The sequence below is a fragment of the Danio rerio genome, chromosome 16 (genome assembly GCF_052040795.2).
Source record: "Danio rerio strain M-AB ecotype USA chromosome 16, GRCz13ab, whole genome shotgun sequence".
Classification (NCBI taxonomy): domain Eukaryota; kingdom Metazoa; phylum Chordata; class Actinopteri; order Cypriniformes; family Danionidae; genus Danio; species Danio rerio.
Genome location: NC_141036.1, coordinates 24,785,414 through 24,806,783, shown reverse-complemented (window position 1 = coordinate 24,806,783; position 21,370 = coordinate 24,785,414). Strand labels below are relative to the sequence as shown.

Below are 21,370 nucleotides of genomic sequence, written 5' to 3'. Positions count from 1 at the left end.
CTAGTAACATATTATTTACTGTCATCATGACAAAGATAAAATAAATCAGTTATTAGAGATGAGGTATTAAAACTTATGTTTAGAAATGTGGTGTAAAAATCTTCTCTCCATTAAACAGAAATTGGGGGGGGGGGGTGGCTAATAACTCAGGGGGGTTAATAATTCTGATTGCAACTGTACAAATGCCCCATATGCTCATATGAAACTTCATATGCTAATGAGGGAGAGGTCACTAAATGGCTGGGGCTTTCCCCTTCTGCTGACATGTACAAAAGGGAAAACGTCAGAAAGAAAAAAAATCATTAGGAGCTTGTTATATATACACAGACTGTTGTTGCCACACTGTATTAAAGTTATTTTTGCATAATATGTCCCCTTCAAAGTACAATTCTTGCTATTATTGAAACATTTGGTATTTATTTTGCCTCAATAAATTCTTAATTTGCTGCTTCTTTGCTGCTTGATAGTTATTAAACTACTAGCTGTTGTTTAGGTATTAGGTAGGACTGGGCATGTAGAATATGTATGTCTTGATAATAGTGAAGTAAAATGCATCTAGTTAATAGTGAGAATTGTTACTTATACTGAAGTAAAAATACTTAATTCTAAATATAAAAATATTATAAATATAATTTAAACCATTTAATTCTTGTTATAGTTATTGGGGGCCACGGCTATTGAAGATAAACTGCAAGAGGGGGTTCCTGAAACTATTGCCATTCTCTCGCTGGCAAACATCAAGATCTGGGTGCTCACTGGAGACAAACAAGGTAAGCAGTGCATTCAGTTTATTTAGTTTTAGTTGACAGAATGGCAACTTTACCATGTCTATACATTTCTCTGTGACAGAGACTGCAGTGAACATTGGTTACTCCTGTAAGATGCTGACAGATGACATGACGGAGGTCTTCATTGTTAATGGACACACTGTTCAAAGCGTGCGTGAGGAACTGAGGTACATTGCTGACGTTTGGCTGATCTTTCCTTTCATCAGCACGTGAAATTTGAGAGGCTGGAAAATGAATGTTTTTTTTTCATGTTCTGTCATGTGCAGAAAAGCGAGAGAGCGGATGCTGGAGTCAGCGCGCACCAGAGATGGAGGGAAGGAAGCTGAAGCTCAGGGGTGGAGCGGCGCCTGTGCCTTTGGAAATGGATGTGGAGCTGGAGCTGCTGCTGCTGCTGCAAACTGGGCACCTGATGAAAGTAAATGTCCCCCTGCTCAGGCTCCGCCCTCCTCCTTACTGGAGTCAATCAGTGGAGAGTTTGCCCTCATCATCAGCGGGCACAGCCTGGTAAGTGCCAACAGCATTCAGGAGTGTTATTGAGATAACATCAATTCAAAAGGGTTTGAGGTTAATTCAGTCTGATTTGATGATTGTTTATTCTATTCATTTAATTGTGATTACTTTGAGTTTGGCTTTATAAGGGGGCTCTATAAGGGAGTCTGATGGAGTGTGTTATTCCAGGCAAAGTAAAAAAAATAAAAAATAAAAAATTCAGAAGAAAAAAATGTATTATAGTATTTACTGTGAAAATGTCCTTGCTCCTTGAAACAGCACTTAGGAAATAATTGAAAAATGAGAACAATTTAATCATAATTTTACTAATAGTTTTGACTTCTTATATATATATGATATTTTTAATGTAATATATTTAGAAATATGTATCTAAAATTGTATACAGTTTAAGTCAGAATTATTAGCCCCTCTGAATATATTCCTCCCAATTTCTGTTTAACAGAAAAAATGTCTAAACATAACAGTTTTAATAAATAATTTTTAAAAACTTCTTTTATCTTTGCCACAATAACAGGTCATAGTATAATAATTTTTCAAGATACTAGTATTCAGCTTAAAGTGCAATTTAGTGTCCTTGAGTTGGCAGAAAGTCGCCTATAAAAAAAAATTATATATATATATATATATATATATATATATATATATATATATATATATATATATATATATATATGTGTGTGTGTGTGTGTGTGTGTGTGTGTGTGTGTGTGTGTGTGTGTGTGTGTGTGTGTGTGTGTATACATATATATATATATACTGTATATGTGTATACATATATATATGTGTGTATATATATATATGTGTGTGTGTGTGTGTATATATATATATATATATATATATATATATATATATATATATATATATATATATATATATATATATATATATATATATACATACATATATATATATATATTTGTTATTATTTGTTATTATTATTGTTGTTGTTGTTGTTATTATTATTATTATTATTATTATTATTATTATTATTATTGTTTTTGTTGTTGTTATTAGGGGGTCAAGCGCGAAGCGCTGAAACCCTATTGTTTTTGTTAAGATTTTTATTATTATTATTATTATTATTATTATTCTGCCGAAGTCACTATTGCCCAGACCAAACCGTAAGGCCGAGAGAGCTGAAACTTGGCCAGATGGTAGTACCCCGGTACACTACGTTCTGGCCAAAGATCAGCCAAATCAGACCATAGGTGGCGCTATGGCGCCAAAAAAACACTTTTCGGACATTTTTGGCCGATATTCGTTCACCGTTTGTCGTAGACTCAAAAACTTTACATTTTTTCAATCCTTGGGTTAGCCCCAACAAAAGTGTATAGCAGAAATTTTTGCTCTACGACGCACCGTTTTCCCGCTACATCGCGATTTATCCGAAACCTACTTTTGCGAACTAGTCCTAGGTTTTTCACTCAATCTAAACCAAACCAGCTCTCAAATGTTCTCTAGACACTGAATATCAATAATTATCAAAAAAAAGTTGACATTTTTATTCTCACTTGAAACAGTACACAACAATGTTCGATGCTAATTGAAGCTAAATGCTAATTGGAGCTATAACTTTTGAACGGAATGAGATATCATCACCAAACTTGGTACACACATGTATAAGCTCAATTTGAGGTGACAGTGCACAAACAGCGGACTTTGGCCACAAGGTGGCGCTTTAAAGCTAAAAAATCATATAATGACCCTAACTTTACAACCGTTAGTCTGATCAGCTTGAAATTTGGCATGCAGTGTCTTTGACCAGTTTGCCATGACATATTATAAGGACAATGGCACATCTCAAAAAACATGGCCGCCATTAGCCAATTAAAATTGTGCAGCCATTTAGCAAGGTTAACAATCAGCGATCGGAACAAAACTCGCTGGGTATGTTCGACTTATGGACCTAAAGATCTGTAAGAATTTTGAAAGAAATCGGCCACTAGGGGGCGATTTTACGCAATTTTAAGGTGTAATGGGTTGTGTATCACACAACCTTTTGCAAAACCACACAAAATACATATCATGTGATAGGCCTGCTCCTACCGAACAGTTTGACACTAAAACCACTGCTGTCACTCGCACCGTTTATTAAATATTCATCAACATATGATTAACCTACTTTTGCAAACTAGTCCCTGGTTTTTCACTCAATCGCAACGAAACAAGTGCTGTTAGAATCTCTGGACTGTGTAGATCAATAATTATCAAAAAAAAGTTGAACTTTTCTCTTTGGCTAGCTGTAACAGGCTAATTTACAAAAGGGGCGTGTCCACACGAACCTACATGCCTGTAAACCAATAAGGAAAGCCCAAAACATCACAGAAATTGGTGAGCACATGTGGCATATCAACGAGATGAAACTTGCAAAATTTTGTGAAGATCAAACCATAGGTGGCGCTATAATAGCAAAAATAGTCTTTAAATAATGCTAAATCGCTTAAAAATCAAGTAAATTTGCTTCATTTACATACTATTTCACAAAAAACACTCAATCTACATATCACATGATAGGTCTGCTCATAATGAACAGTTTGAGACTAAAACCACTGCTGTTACTCAAACTGTTCATTAAAAAACCATCAATATAAACAAAACCTACTTTTGCGAACTAGTCCCTGGTTTTTAACTCGATCGCAACGAAACCAGTGTTGTATGAACCTCTGGACTGAGTAGATCAATAATTATCAAAAAAAAGTTGAACTTTCCATTTTAGATAGCTGTAACAGGCTGATTAACAAAAGGGGCGTGTCTACACGAACCTACATGCCTGTAAACCAATAAGGAAAACCGAAAACATCACAGAAATTGGTGAGCAGATGTGGCATATCAATGTGAATAAACATGCAAAATCTTGTGGTGATCGGGCAATAGGTGGCGCTATAATAGTGGAAATGGTTCTAAAAACATGCTAAAATGGCTTAAAAATGAAGTAAATGTGCTTCATTTACACACTTATCACTGAAATGATTTATAAGTTTTTTTTTTGTCCATCTTGGATGTTTAAAGGTCTCAAAAACATATTTTCAATATTCTATCATTTTAGCCACTATAACACAGACTTTTAACTGTCACCCACCATTTCTAACCACTAGATGTCACAACAAGACCACTTATTTATTGTTCAAAACATTTGCATACCTTTGTTGTTTTACATTTTTTGAGTTTAAAGTCATTGAAATTGCATTTAGGATCATTCTGAATCATATTTTGACCTGATGTAAACACTGTTATGCATTAAACATCTAATTTGGTCCCAGTTAACCGCTTCATAATAATTCTAATAGGTAAAACTGGTTCTATAATTAAACACCTTGTTTTAAAACATATGTAAAGAAAATCACAACTGTGGCTTCTAGATGGCAGTAACAGACCACTTATTGTTTATTTTACTGCTCTATAGCAAAGAATGTAATGTAATGTTATGTAATGCATTCTGAATCCCAAACTGACATGGCATGAACACAGTTAATCCATTTAAGATCGAATTTAAAGCTTGTCGCACTTTTACTCTGTAGATTTTTAATTATCTTAATAAAATACAAATTTTTCATTTTATACAGTTAGAACATGCTCAATTATAGAAGGGATATGTTTATGCACACCTAAATGGCTGTAATCACATAGATAAATTACACTGTGGCCACTAGATGGCAGTAGGAGATCACTAATAGCTTATTCACTGCTCTTGTCATTTTTATTAAGAAGAGCTAAAATAGCCATAACTTATGAAGGAATTAAAATATCTTCACCAAACTTGTTACACATATGCAAAAGGTCAGTCTAAGGTCATAGCATAAAACTCATGAACAATGGCCACATGATGGCGCTATACATTGTAAAATCACTGTATCTGAGTAACCATTTATCTGATTAATTTAAAATTTGACATGCCGTGTCTTTGTCTAAGGTGCCATGACTCGATCTACACATTATATCATAGGGCTGCTTATACTGGTCACTTTGACATAAAAGCGGTCACTCAATGTTCATAAAAATTTGCCAATATGTAAAAATCGAAGTTGCTTTTCTGGAGTGTTTAATCAAACATTTGTTAGCTCAATCTATAAACTCTAACACTGTAATCATATATTTCATTTTCAAATAAACTACTTACAGGCGTCCAAACTGCTATATGACCTTACCCTGCTAAACCGCTTGACCCCCGTTAATTGCTGCTTGCAGCTATATTTATTATTGTTGTTGTTGTTGTTGTTGTTATTTGGAGGCTTGACTAACTTAAAAAGGTAACTGGGCAAGTTAGGGTAATTAGTAGGGATGTCATGATCAGGTTTTTTTGCCCTTCAGGCTGAGTCAGAGTCATTTGATTTTTAGTATCTACCGATACCGATCCGATACTTCTATAATACATAAAGAAAGAATAAAGAAGAGCAAAGAAACAGATCCAAGATGTTTCTTATTTTTTTTTAATATACCTTATTTTAACAGAACAAACAAAGCAGTTATGTGAGGTAGATTGAACATTCAAGTAATAAATAACATAAATTCTTCATTTTTGGACTTCAGTGCAACAGTAAATATAAAAAAATATCTAAAAAGACAAATAACACCTTAACCTAAAATGACCGGCAGGCATGTAAAAAATTTTAAATAAATAAAAGAAAAAAGTGCCACAGTGTTTGCAAAACCAGTAGTGTGCTTTTAGGAACTGCATTTTTAAGTTTCACAGTCATCACAGTAGTAAGTTTCACAAAAGGAAATGTATGTTTTACTAAATGAAAACTAACATCTCTACCCTGTTAAGTTTGAGCCTGTTTGTGTTCCCATCAAGGACGTTTGCAATGGCAAAAAAAAGTCTCATCAACTTTATAATACCTCCAGACTGCAGACATTTTGCTTCAAGCTGCTTTCGTGTTCTAATCAATAGCGCTGTGTGTGTAAAAAAATAAAATAAAATAATAATAATAATTATATATATATATATATTTCTTAGAAAATATTTCTTCTGTTTCTGTCTCTGGATCAGGCTCATGCTTTGGAAGCGGATATGGAGCGTGAGTTTTTGGAGACGGCATGTGCCTGTCGAGCAGTGATCTGCTGCAGGGTGACTCCTCTCCAGAAAGCTCTAGTGGTGGAATTGGTCAAACGCCATAAGAAGGCAGTCACACTCGCCATTGGAGATGGAGCCAACGACGTCAGCATGATAAAGAGTAAGAGACAAATGGATGAAAACAGGCATGTTTCGCACAAGTATACTTTGCCAAGAAAATGTCACTTTTTTAACATCTGATTTGTTTATAATATGTAAACGTTGGGTTTCTTTAAGTAGCATCTCCGCTGTGGGTTGTGATGTAAAGTAAATCTACACTTTACTGAATTTAAACTGCCATTTACATCACCATTGTTTTGTGTTTGTTGCACTTACCTTTCATCTACACATCCTAAACATGCACTATGCACATGCATGACATCATCGTTTTTTGAAGTCTCTTGTTTTCAGGTGTTTATAGATACATGACAATGGCAACGTTTTCAAAATCGTTAACTTTGAACCCCTGCTTTTAGATTTTTTGCATTTTCATTCACAAAAATGCAGTTGTTGTGTAAATGCATAAAAAGTTTTCAGATTTACCCAAAAGTCACAAAAGTTGTTCTAAGATTACAAATAACCTATACATAAACTACATACCTTACAAATCAGTGATAGGTTTGCTGCTGTATCTGTCTCTGTCATAATCTTTAAAATAGAATAGAATAGAACAGTTTGTGTACTTGCACTTATGTATTAATATCTTGTGGTTTGTAAGCTTTGTCAGTGTTTTGCATAGGGTCATCAATGCTTTTTCAAGGCCGTGTATTTATGAAAAGTACAGTAAAAACAAAAATATTGTGAACTATTAAAATTTGGAATTACTGGTCTTTATTTAAATATATTCTAGTACTGGCTGTCATCTTGGGCTATTCTTGTGATAGTAATCATTTGAATATCCTGATTTAGTACTTAATAAGCATTTTTTTTATTTTTTTTAGTAGAAACCATTTTTCATGATTATCTATTATTAAAAAAGCAGTAAAATATAAAAGCATTTAATTGAAACACAATATAACCTTCTTTTTCAAATATTTACCAAATAAAGTTTAACAGAGGAAGGAATTTTTCACAGTATTTCCGATAATATTTTTTCTTCTGGAGAAAATCTTGTTTGTTTTATTTTGGCTAGAATAAAAGTTTTTAATGAAAAAAAGATCCATGATATTAGTTCCCTTAAGCTGTACTTTTTTCAATTGTCTACTGAATAAACCACTGTTATATCATTATCTAGTTTACCTAATTAACCTATTTAAGGCCTTAAATTGCACTTAGTAAAATATTGTGCAATGTCATCATGGCTAAGATAAAAAATAATAATTTATTAGAAATTAGTTATTAAAACTATTACAGGGGGGCAATATAAATTAATACAGTTGATTGAAGTCAGAATTATTAGCCCCCATTGTATTTTTTTTTTAAAAAAATCCTAAATTAGGTTTAACAGAGCAAGAAAATTTTCAGTTTGTCTGATAATGTTTTTTTTTCTGGAGAAAGCCTTATTTGTTTGATTTTGGCAAGAATTTAAGCAGATTTATTTTTTTATGAACCATTTTAAGGACAAAATGATTAGCCCCTTTAAGCTAATTTTTTTCAATAGTCTAGAGAACAAACCATCATATACAATAACTTGCCTAATTACCCTAACCTGCCTAGTTAACCTAATTAACCCAGTTAATTAGTTAAAAGTTTAATTAAAGTTAAACTATTATGTTTAGAAATGTGTTGAAAAAATCTTCCCTCTGTTAAACAGAAATTGAGGGAAAAAATCAACAGGGGGGCTAATAATTCAAGGGGGCTAATAATTCTGACTTTAACTGTATATATATATATATATATATATATATATATATATATATATATATATATATATATATATATATATATATATATATATATATATATATATATAATATCAGTTTAATGTGTAAATTGGTTTAAAAAATGAGTGACTTAAACAGTAGAGTATTATTGTGATGTAATCATTTGAATAATTTAGAGCTTTTATTTAGTTTATTTTAGTTTAAAAGGTTATTCTGGAGATATATAAATGACATGTGATGCATATTAAATGGAAAGTGTGGTGCATTGATTAGAATCTATATTTGCCATGGGAAACTGAATCGAAATGTGGTTTAAGTGAGATAAATAGACAGAGTTTTTTTGTCAAGTTCCTTTTTAGTTTATGCAAAAGTGCCCCAGCGAAGTCAAATTAGCGATGTTCGTTCTTTCGGTTTGTTATTGTTATATGTATGTGGTTGTGTTACTTCCCTTAACATCTCAGAACTGTGTTCGTGGGCTCACACGGTGTCACAACTGTATTTCAACAGGGTCCTGTGAACATGGATAAGACCAAGACATGGAGGATGTGGTTTATGTCTAAATCTCTTTGCACCATCCCATATTGTCCCAACTCAACATGTTTTCACACACACACCTACACACACACCCATAAAAGCAATTTTCCATTTTGTTTGTTTAGTACTATGGGAGTGGATGTATTTTGCTGGTGTGTATCAGTCAAATGTCAATCTCTATTCCATGTTTTTTGTTTAGTATTATGGGTGTGCATGTACAGTTGAAGTCAGAATTATTAGCCCCCCTTTGATTTTTTTTTATATTTCCCAAATATGTTTAGTTTACAAAGCAAGGAACTTTTCACAGTAATTCTTTTTTTCTGAAGAAAGTCTTATTTACTTTATTTTGGCTAGAATAAAAGCAGTTGTTAATTTTTAAAAAATTTAAGCTATTTGTTTTTCGAAAAAGAACAAACCATTGTTATATAATAATTTGCCTAATTACCCTATTCTGCCTAGTTAACCTAATTAATCTAGTTAAGCGTTTAAATGTGACTTTCAGCTGTATAAAAGTGTCTTGAAAAATATCAAGTAAAACATTATTTACTGTCTTCATGGCAAAAAATAAAATAAATCAGTTATTAGGAAACAAGTAAATTAAAATATTATGTTTAGAAATGAAATGAAAAAATCTGCTCTCCTCTACTTCAACTGTATTTTCCTGGTGTGCATGAGTCAAATATAAATCTCTGTAACATTAAAATTTCAGAGAGCAGTCATCAGAAGACTGACTAATAATAATACCAGTGAAATTTCACTGATTTACATCAATTTGGACTGTCCCTATCCTGTAGTTTTAGCATAAAAGGGATTATCTGCAGTTGGCATTGTGGCTCAGTGGTTATCACTGTCGCCTCACAGCAAGATGGTTGCTGGTTTGAGCCATGAATGGGCCAGGTGGCATTTCTGCATGTACTCTCTGTGTATCTCTGTGATCCAGTTTCCCACACAGTCTAAAGATATGTGCAATAGGTGAATTGAATAAGCTAAATTGGCGTAGTGTTTGAGTGTGTGAATGCGAAAGTGTAAGGGTTTCCCAGCACAAGGGATTATCAGCCTTAACCTACAAACGTTATTTGAACCTGAACTTGGCTAATAGCAGTTTTTTTTTTGTTGTTGTTTTTTTTTTGCACTGGCTTCAGGACCCCCAGGGGACATCAAGTGGGGAAAAGGTTAATGGCAAGAAGATTTTGGCATCTTAAAATAAATTTGGACCTGATCATAATTGGTTATATATCAACACCAGCCCATCATAGGATGAATATACTGTAATAGGGTGTTGGCACCCAATAATCAATGATGGACAAAATGAACAAAGGCTAACAGAAGCAAACAGAAGGCCCAGGCACACAAAATTCACTCAAAATTTTACTGATGTTTATGGGAGGAATATGTTATAGCCCTCAGGCCATCAAACTCCGCTTTCCACTATCAAACTGGAACCATCAGAACTGAACCTTTGAACTTCCTTTAAACTAAAATTTCTTCACATCATGTAAAGCAGAGGTGTCTAAACTCGGCCCTGGAGGGCCGGTGTCCTGCTGAGTTTAGCTCCAACTTGCTTAAACACACCTGCACGGAAGTTTCTAGTATGTCTAGTAAGCTTGATTAGCTGGTTCAGGTGTGTTTGAATAGGGTTGGAGCTAAACTCTCTAGGACACTGGCCCTGCAGGACAGAGTTTGGACACCCCTGATGTAAAGGACAGTCTATGTTTGTGCTGTTGTTTACCTGGGAAATTGAATGTTCCAATGTGAAATGAAAAATCATGATACTCAAGGCTGTGATTGTCCAGGCATGTTGCTTGAGGCCCACTGTTCTGCAGAGTTTAGTTGATAACCAAATTAAAAACACACTTCATTTGGCTAATCACAGCCTTTATACTTGAAACTTTTAATCAAGTGTGCTGGAGCTGATTAAAATGAAAATGAAATGAGGATGAGTTGAAAAAAGATGAAGGTCATAATGTTTAGATTAGTCTTTGTATCAACCCCAAACCTGCTCCTGCTTTCCCCTCCGGTTAGCTCATATAACAAAGTAAACTGCATTGTCTGAACTAGTGTATTTCTCTCCTTCTGCAGCGGCTCACATTGGTGTGGGCATTAGTGGACAGGAGGGGATTCAGGCTGTGCTGGCATCAGATTACTCCTTTTCCCAGTTCCGCTTCCTGCAGCGACTTCTGCTGGTGCACGGACGCTGGTCCTATCTGCGCATGTGCCGTTTCCTTTGTTACTTCTTCTACAAGAACTTTGCCTTTACTATGGTGCACTTTTGGTTTGGGTTCTTCTGTGGATTCTCAGCACAGGTAAGAGATTTATTCTGAGACTCAAAGAAAGTGTCACATATTAAATGTTATATAAGTCATAACCTTGACTTTATCGTATTGTTATTCTTTCATATAGACTGTCTACGACCAGTACTTCATTACTCTCTACAATATCGTATACACGTCCCTGCCTGTATTAGCCATGGGCATCTTCGATCAGGTAAGAAAAAGCAAGCTTGCCTCAAATACTGACTCATTTTGTTTGCCTTTTATGAGAAATCCAATCCCCATCTATCTCAGGATGTTCCTGAACAAAGGAGCCTGGAGTATCCGAAGCTGTATGAGCCAGGTCAGCTGAACTTGCTGTTTAACAAGCGCGAGTTCTTCATCTGCATCGCTCAAGGAATCTACACCTCCGTGGTTCTGTTCTTCATACCCTACGGCGTTCTCTCTCACGCCACACAGAGCAATGGAGTCCCTCTAGCAGACTATCAGACTTTTGCGGTAACCACAGCAACGGCCCTCGTCATCGTTGTCAGCGTCCAAGTGAGTTCATGCAGAATAATTGATTTAGCAAACATACATAAGCAATGAAGGTACAAGATGTCATTTTCTCCTCTAGAGGGAGCATATTCACAACAATCAATGGCGTAGTTTGATGACACTGGAATCATGGGAGTTATCGCCTTCATTTTGTCCTACCGCAGAAATCATGTTCATGGATGAGCTAAAAAATTATCCCTAACTTATTATCATGGTAGGATAGTATGAAGCAAATCAAATCAAATCACTTTTATTGTCACATCATCAGCAGCACGTGTGCTATGATGAGTGAAAAGCTTAGGTGCTGGCTCCAGACAGTACAAAATACAGATGGTGCAAATAAAATGACAATGTGAAATTGACAGCGATATGTACAATAAATTGGTGTCCTGTCCACATAGTTGTAAGCAGTACTGTTTCAAGTATGGATTGGCCAAAGTGCAAAGCCACTCAAGTAAAACAAGACCTCTAAAACAATTGCTGATGAGAGACAAGCACAATGCGGAACGAAAGCAGTGGAGCTTTTGTATGTCACAGTCGACCGCTTCCAGTCATTCCGGTTATGATCATGTGAGGATTTTAGGGTCCTGTTATAATGCTGCTTTGTGAGGTCTAATAAAATGTACAACATATTTACATGTAAAACACACCAGTGATTTGGTTGTTTTGCTGTTTTCTATACAGAGTGTTCACAGGGTCTTAAAAAGTATTAAAAGTTGATAAATCAAGTTCGTTATTTCTAATATTAGAATATATCGTCACCTTGGAATTATAAGATTCTATCTGCATTCTGAATGATTTTGAGATATTGAGCTTCAAAGTTTTTGCATTCCATAGCAAACAGTATGTGTGTAACAATAGTTTTTTTTTAAATAAAACGGTCTTAAAATGTAAAAAGCTTTAAAAAAAAACATTCCATTATGTATACTGACCTTATTCTAAAATGCGGAAGTATGCCTGTTTTCGCGATTGTCTTAGAACTTCCGTTTGAGTCGCCTATGGGAGAAATGACAAGGAATAATAAACGGCAAAAAACATTCAAACTACTTGCTCTACAAACAAATGTTTGCATGACTATACAGACCAAGTAGAATAATATAACAAAGAAATATCAGTTTGCAACATCAAACAGCGAAACGAGCAGTTTTTAATGTCGAAAAATGAATGGAAGTGAATGAGACCGGAAGTCTCGTGCCAAAAAGATTCAAATGGCAGCGCCCGCTCGTCTGCGGAAGATAAGGTCAATATAAGTTGTCATTTAATAAGAATATGTCAATTACTCAATTTTGACAAAAATGTCATATAGAACCTTATAATTCTAAGATAACGATATGTCAATTTGCATGAGCAAACGGAGCAATGCGCTCACGTCTTTCAGACGCACAGAGTAGAAAACATCTCACGCTGTAGTGGCTCTCACTGCAATGTAAACAAAAGATATGTTTACGAATTTGCGACAAATTATTACAAATTATTAAAATGATTATGAATGCAGATGATAACAACTGTTCATTTAGCAGGCCTCTCATTTGGGATGCTTTTCATAAACTGGCCGTCATGACAAACTAATTAAATAGCACTGCCATAGAGCAAAACAGATGGCAAAATGGGATAATACAAGTTTGCGTACTCCTGGTTGGAGAAAAACGAGTTTAAACAGTGGCTAAAACCTGTCGCTGAAAACAACTGCGTAATTTATTCTTTCAAGGTTTGTTTCTTCCGAGCTTATCTAAGTCCTTTTTCATGGTTGTGCTCCATTCATTTATTTAACTACATCTGTTTATTAACAACTGTTTATTAAGTTAAAGGTTTGATACTGATTAGAACTTAAAGTTGCTATGAGGTCTAAAAATATTCTGAGAAGGTCTTTAAAAAGTCTTGAAAAGGTATTGAAATTTCCTTTGGGATTCCTGCATATACTCTGTTTATAAAACCAAACTGAAAACTGAGGGTGTGTAATGTCATTAGCACGACAACACAAGAGGACACAGCTAAAACTGTTAAAAACTATTCTTTAAAATTAAATGATCTTAAAATTGTTAAGAAATTTGTATGGACCCTTTTTACAAGACTGTTATGATGAATTTAACGATCATCATAATCTTAAATCCTTAAAAGTTTTTATTATTTTGATTAAAAAAAAAGCGTATGAACATTTATATGCATTTATGAATGTATTATATCATCTTTGCGTCTAATTACAAAAATCGAATAACCGCTTATGCGAGGAGTTTCTAATGCAGTGTCTATGGAGCTGAGAGAAAATTTATGCTATTCTCTCTTCTGCCTGCAGTCAGCAGTTTCACACATTTTTTTTCCTTTTCCTGAAAGCCTTGATAAAATCATTGTGTAGTAAATAGGATTGTAAAAAATGTGACCAGTTCCAATTCACTGCTACTGAAAAACCTGGAAATGTGAAAAGAGTATATCAAGATCTCCTACAACAGGTTTACATGCAAGCAATGTCCAAAAAAGCAAACACTGCAGCATTGCCCCATTTTTCACATTATCTCAAACAGTTCATTTAAGGATGTGCTCTATCTAATCTCCTTCTTTTCAAGAGCTTTTGTTATTTCTCTTTCATGGGTTTATATAGTACAAATGTATTTTAAAACAAATTTTAATTGCTTTTTTGGATTATAGATTGCTCTGGATACAGGCTACTGGACAGCTATAAATCACTTCTTTGTATGGGGCTCTTTGGGTACCTACTTCACCATCCTCTTCGCCATGCACTCCAGCATCCTGTTCAGCATCTTCCCCAAGCAGTTCCATTTCCTCGGTGAGTCAACATGTTTGGTCCAGCTGTTTGGCTGCCATGAGGCATGAAATTGGGTTACAATTAGTGTGTCACAAGCTCAAACTATTAGCTATATCAGGGGTGTCCAAACTCGGTCCTGGAGGGCCAGTGTCCTGCAAAGTTTCGTTTCAACCCCAATCAGACACACCTGGGCTACCTAATCAAGCTCTTACTGAGCTTTCTAGAAATATCCTTGGAGGTGTGTTGAGGCAAGTTGGAGCTAAAATCTGCAGGACACCGGCCCTCCAGGACCTACTTTGGACACCCCTGAGCTATAACATTCAGATAAAGTAGCATTATTCTATATTCAGCTTTTTAAATGACAAAATAGTAATTCAAATAATTGTTCATTATTAAACTACCATTTAAATAAAACAAATATCACATTTTAAACAAATGCTTACATTCAAAATAGAATGATTCCTAAAGACACAAGGCTGGAGTAATGATGCTGAAAAGTCAGCTTTGAATAACAGGAATGTAATTTATTAAAATTTTATTAAATTAGTAAACATTATTTTTGAATAATAGTTTAGAAAATTTGTATTTTCCTTTATTTTTAATCAAATAAATGCAGCTTTGGTGAAATTAAGACACCTGTCTTTTGAAATTAATACTGTTCTGTGTATATAAAACTACTTTTGAAGTCCTGTAGACCAGTGCTTCATGCCTGATTTAGATCATCAGCTCATTAGCAGAGACTGAAAGACCTGTAATGGGTATGCCGGACAAAAGAGACATCCAAAACATGTAGTGTTGATGGCCCTATTAACCAAAAATGTAAATATACACTAGGGCTGCACAATATATCGTTTTAGCATTGATATCGCAATATATGTGTCTGCAAAAGTCACATTGCAGTATTTGCAATGTTAAGTTGGGATTGTAGTCGATCAACACATGAGAATACATGACATTCGTGGAGTCATTTCATAGTATGATCATAACAGAGTGAAAATGTATCATTTGCATGTGTTTTAAAGGCATTGAAAAAAAAGTTTAAAGCATTTGGACACAATAACATAAAATATCTTTAAACGCTAAAAACTTTAATGAAGAAAAAATGTACTGATTTATTAATAAAATGAAGACTATACAGTGTTATTTAACCTTACATTATTAAATGTCTGTATCTCAATAATGTTTGACTCTCCTGAAAACCATAAAGCACTGTTTATTTAACTTTTTTTTTTTGCTCTACTGTAATTATTCTTGCAAACATTTTTAAATACATGAATCACACCCTTACAAAATCAACCCAACCAATCTAAATCAACGATTTCTTTAAAAAATAGACACTATTCAAGCTATCTGTATTCATATTGCAATATATATCACAGCAAATCACAATATCGCAATGCCAGATTTTTCCAATATCGTGCAGCCCTAATGTACACTCTATTAACAACTATTTATAACAAAATTACTGTCTTTAAAAATAAGTGGGATGTTTTTAATTCTATCTTGTTTAGAATATTTATAATCTTGATTCAAAAGTGTGGCTTATTTTGTTTTTGTGTGTTTCGTGCATTAATTAACCACAGGAAGTGCCCATAACACACTCGGGCAGCCAGTGGTGTGGTTAACTATTGCTTTGGCAACCGTCATCTGTATTGCTCCAGTCCTTGCTTTCCGCTTCCTCAAACTGGACCTTAAACCTCAGCTCTCAGATACTGTAAGTATGTGTGTAACCCGAGTCTGTCTGTCCTAAATCTTACATTTGAATTTCTTTGTATTGTACATGTCGTTTTATATTATCTAAAGTTTAATTATCAGTAAAGAAAAGATAAGACCTTTTGGATACTAAAGATAAAGATGACATGTTGATATCCTTATTTCATAAAAAATATTAATTTATAAAAATAGCCAGTCCACACCCCTGCTATAGCTATAAAGGTACGAAGGAATAAAATCATTGAAATCACGTTCAATATTAATTTCATAAGACTATGGATGCTCCAATCAGAATTTTTGCAGTCGATCCCTTACTGATTCTTTGTCATGGTGATCGGCTGATACCGAGTACTGATTCTGATGCTTTAAACTTTATAATGCATAAAGCACATTTTCCCTCTTAGTGTGATACTTTAGTGGAGATCTTGCATTACCTAAGAGAATATATGAAGGAAGAGAACACATCTCTTTTAACCATTTAGTGTGGACATGTCATTGCCACTTTACAGAAAATAATATAACACAGATATAAATATTGGTAAGAAAAATGGCAAACAATGCAATTTGGAAACATTGCAAATGATGAAAGAAGAATTCAACATGTCTCAATCAAGAAAAAGTTTGGAGTGCATATTTGATGCAAAAGAAGAAAATCCACACTCATCTATCCATTACTTCTTTACTAAAAGGAAATATACCTATAAACTATTGTTTATTGCAATAAGTATATTGCAAGTTATATTATTAACTATTCATGAAAAAAATGGTAACACTTTATTTTGATGGTCCTTTTAAGTATTAGAAGACTGTCTTCTTAATATCTGTTGATATTGCTCCTTCAACAGACAAGTACATGTCAACTTACACTAACCATAAACCCAATCTAACAGTCTACTTATAATCTACTGAGAATTAGTTGGCATGAAGAAGCAATGTAACTTAATTCAACAAACAGACCATCAAAATAAAGTGTGACCAAAAAAAAAAAAAAGACTAATAAAATAATAATGCAACAATAAACAGGTTGCAGCGTATCTGTATCTATTTTAGCTGTTATGTTGCGAGCTCATTTACTTATGCCTCCGAGCATCATTTACCTCCTCATGTGTTGTGGCCGCTTTAGGCTATGCATAATATACGGGAGCGCATGTGCATCTTCCTCTGCTTTTAAACTCATAAACAAAGCCCTGCGTTCAGTTCATGAGATCAGCCTCATTGGCGTGTACTGATTGAGCCATTACATGTGATTATTGGCAGATACCAATCTTCGGCTGATCGTTCAGAGCATCCCTACATAAGACACTCACTAAATGTTATTCTGTTTAACAAAAGTTTACATGTATCAAGTTTATATATAGAACATGAATTGCCATTAGACATAACATGTCTTTTAATAAGTAAATTAAGGGTTAAAAATATTAAAGAAACACTTTATGATGCAATATTGAGTTAATTGATACCGCTGATGTTAAATGATATTTTCAAATCAATTATTAAAACTAATATCAAATAAGATGTTTGTATGGTTATGGTTTAATGTACTTTTGTCTTCATTTGGTTGTGGTGTTTGTGTCTCATGTTATGTCTTTTTATTTGGTTTTGGTATTGTTTTTATTGTTTTATTTACATTTTTGGTCACACTTTATTTTGATGGTCTGTTTGTTGAATTTAAGTTACATTGCATGTACATGGTAACTAATTCTCAGTAGATTGTAAGTAGACTGTTAGGTTGGGGTTAGGGTTAGTTTATGTTGACATGTACTTGCAAATTGTCTTATAGTCTGTTAAAGGAGCAGTATCAACAGATATTAAACAGATTGTCTACTAATGCTCAAATGGACCATCAGTTTTACCTATATTTTTGATGATGATTTAATGTATATTTGTCACTTTACTGTATATGTTGAATCTCAAAGAATAGCCACTACGCTGGTCGCGGCTAATGGGGATCTAAGTAAATAAACAATAAACTTATCTTGTTAGGCATATTTAGAACAAGAATAACATATTAAAAGATTAATTTATTTATCCAAAATACTAAATTTTGTTTAGAAATAGCCCATTATGGGCGGTGTGTGGGTTTCCTCCGGGTGCTTCGGTTTCCCCCACAGTCCAAAGGCTGAATGAATAATGAATAGCCCGATGAATGAATAGCCCATTACGGACTAGGGTTTACTCATTTGTCAGCAAGTGGATTTTTATTTTATTTTATTTAGATTTTAAGAACTTACCATAACATTTACTATGAATAGGCAAAATTTTATAATATGTTCTATATTTAGTATGTATAGAATTTTGTATAAACAGAATTCCTTTGTGTTTTAATAACTACAAGTCAAAATAAGGAAGTTACAAAAACAAATCCAGTAAATGCTAAATAAAAATTAAACATTAGTCCACACATATCTTGAAACTATTTTTTAATATTGTTTATGTATTAAATCTAAATTTACTTCAATTCATAGAATAAAGCCTTGTCTTTAACACACAAATTTGCATTACCATGAAATGTATAAGGATACATATAAAAGTATAAACATCTACTTGTTTATTTATTTATTTATTTATTTATTTATTTATTTATTTTAAAACATGATCAGTGAATTTATGCTACTGATTGTTGGATAGTAACAGTTGGTTGATCTTCTTATATTCTGATTCACCGCTTTGAGTATATTTGCTTTGCATCAGTAGGTTTGACACATGAGATTAGTTTCTGGCTGTCCCCTCACACTCATTATTATGCTGTTTGTGTGTCAGGTGCGCTACACTCAGTTGGTGCTGCAGAAGAAGCGAAAGCCTGGTGGGCGCGCGGCTCGTGGAGTGGGCAGCACTGGAGCTGCCGGAGGCAGTGGTCTTGGTCGTTTGGGCAGAGGCGGATCTCGACGCTCTGGCTATGCGTTTGCCCATCAGGAGGGCTTTGGCGAGCTGATCACATCAGGGAAAAATATGCGACTGAGCTCTCTGGCCCTTGCCACCTTTGCCTCCCGCCACAGCAGTAGCTGGATTGATACGCTCCGCAGAAAAAAACACACAAACAACACCGGGGCTCAGAACACCCCACCCACTGGAGATGACATCACCACCTCCTCTCAGGTTCCTCCCATTTCCACAGCTTCCACACCAAATGTTCAACAGGACTCAGCGGCAGGTGATGCAGGACAGGCGAGCAATGAAGTGGCTTTCACGCACAGTCCTGAAGACATTGCTCTTAGTGTGGTCAGAGACAGAGACGCTGGAGGATGTAGTGCTGGAAGTGTGCAGGTAAATATATAAATATATCTTGAGACAAGTTACAATACAAATACAAACATATACAGTCACAATACAAACATGTACAGTATTGTGATTCCACGGGTGTTTTCACATGATAAGTGGTATTACCGTTTCCACATTGTAATAACATCAGGGTTCCCCCTGCTCCAGGGTCATGGAATTTATGGAATGCCATGGAACTTCAAAAAAGTCTATTCTAGCCATTGAAAGTCAGGGAACTATTTTTTGTGTCACACTTTATTTATTAAACAATTCACAATATTAACAAACAATTACCACCCATTAACTAAGCTACTAATTAGCTGCTTATTGAAAGTTTGTAAGATAGTAGTTAGGTTTAGGCATTTAGTAGGATTAGGGATGTAGAATAATAATTAATGATAACAATTCCTTACATTTATATAGTGCTTTTCTGGGCACTCAAAGTGCTTTACACAATGGGGGTGGGGATCTTCTTATCCACCACCAGTGTGCAGCTTCCACCTGGATGGAGTGACGGCAGCCATTTTGTGCCAGACCGCACACCACACACCAGCTGATTGCTGGAGAGGAGACATAGTGATGAAGCCAATTATGATATCGGAAGGCTTAGGAGGCCATGATGGACAGGCCAGTTGGCAAATTTGGCCAGGATGCCGGGGAGAAACCCGTACTCTTTTTCAAAGGACATCCTGGGATTTTTAACTACCACAGAGAGTCGGGACCTCGGTTTAACGTCTCATCCAAAAGAATAAGATCATACTTTATATCTTAATAATATGCAGGTAATAAGCCAGTAGTAAATGGTTGGAATTGTTATTAAACTAAATTGTTAAAGAAAGTGTTACTTTTTAACATATTTTTTGTCATGGAATATCTTGGATAAAAAAAGCAAAAAAAAGTGAAAAAAACACAAATTTACTCTTATTTTTAGTTATTTTTGTGTTTAGTTGGAATTTAGTTTTTCTTGGAATTCAAGATCGATTGGTCTCTGCAATTTATATAAAGGGAACACTGCGGGAAACAAAGAGAGAAGGTGTTTAACTCTTATCATATACAGCTATTATATCAAATTTGACGCATAAATTATTCTAAATAATCAAAATAAACGAAAGTCTCTTGAACAAAAACATTAGAAAAAAAATATGTTCAAATTTCAAATTTTAGGTATTGATAGAATGAACACAGTCTATGGATGTTTAGATCAGGTTTATATCTTTTTTGGAGCATATTATTGCTTAAAGAGACAGTACCTTAACACTAGCAAACTGACTCTAACATCTAAAAAATATTTTTTAAATGTAATTAAAAAAAAATTGTAAGCTCTGAAATTTTGCCACCACTTGCTTTATTTTGCTTTTAATTCAGTGATTACAGAGTCAAAAAAAAAAAAAAAGTCAGGAAATTTGATATTTGGTTTAAAGTGAAAACTCTGCAACATGCAATAAAACATATCATAAAATAAATATGTTATGAGGATTTGTGTTCAGATTATTATCTGAATGTAATAATAATAATAATAATAATAATAATTCCTTACATTTTAAATATCGCTTTTCTGGAAACTCAAAGCCCTTTACACTATGGGGGGAATCTCCTCATCCACCACCATATAAGGTGAACATGATGTAAAAAATGTAGTCCTGGCATTCTGTTAATTGACAAAACAAACAGAAAGAATTGTCCCAAGAAGAATTTGTGTCATTTACAAGATCACAAGCAGTAATCTGAGACAGATTGCTGTTTTTAACTGATAGAAATATGCATTCAAATTAGTCTTTTGTTTTCCTGTTTTTCATCAAGCTTTATATCGCTTTATCTAGAACCATTAATCTAACATTTGCCTGAATAAACATATCATTGTTAAAAGAGCTTAAATGAGATCTCAAGAGAATAAAAAGGATATCGATGACAGCTATGATTTTTATCATAACCCATGTTTTTTTGTTTTTTTTTTAACACAATGAACACACTTTATTTTGGTACAATATTTCATAACAGTCCCGTAAAAATCATGTCTTAGGTCAGATTTAGTATGTGGTGTTTTGAGAATTTTTTCCACATTAGTGGTTGCACTGCCAAAACAATCTGATCTAAGGCAACTTCTTTGACAGTTTAATCTAACATGT

At 34.2% G+C, this 21,370-nt stretch overlaps 1 protein-coding gene and 1 long non-coding RNA gene across 5 annotated transcripts in view; one reads left to right on the top strand and one right to left on the bottom strand.

Annotated features, from left to right (window-relative positions):
• The window catches only part of LOC101883647 (uncharacterized), a 713,507-nt gene that overhangs the window by 294,944 nt on the left and 397,193 nt on the right, over positions 1–21,370 (bottom strand). The window lies entirely within an intron of this gene.
• atp8b2 (ATPase phospholipid transporting 8B2) overlaps positions 1–21,370 on the top strand; it is an 86,724-nt gene that overhangs the window by 60,081 nt on the left and 5,273 nt on the right. For 2 of the 3 annotated variants that reach the window (XM_087286907.1, XM_087286906.1), the window contains 10 exons: positions 659–770; positions 850–955; positions 1,055–1,292; positions 6,286–6,469; positions 10,785–11,008; positions 11,106–11,189; positions 11,270–11,515; positions 14,156–14,294; positions 15,857–15,987; positions 18,747–19,250. In XM_087286907.1, the coding sequence (XP_087143033.1) occupies positions 659–770; positions 850–955; positions 1,055–1,292; positions 6,286–6,469; positions 10,785–11,008; positions 11,106–11,189; positions 11,270–11,515; positions 14,156–14,294; positions 15,857–15,987; positions 18,747–19,250 (1,968 nt within the window). Of the gene's footprint in view, positions 1–658; positions 771–849; positions 956–1,054; positions 1,293–6,285; positions 7,657–10,784; positions 11,009–11,105; positions 11,190–11,269; positions 11,516–14,155; positions 14,295–15,856; positions 15,988–18,746; positions 19,251–21,370 lie in introns of those variants that run through there. The other variant, XM_087286908.1, reaches the window with a different exon arrangement.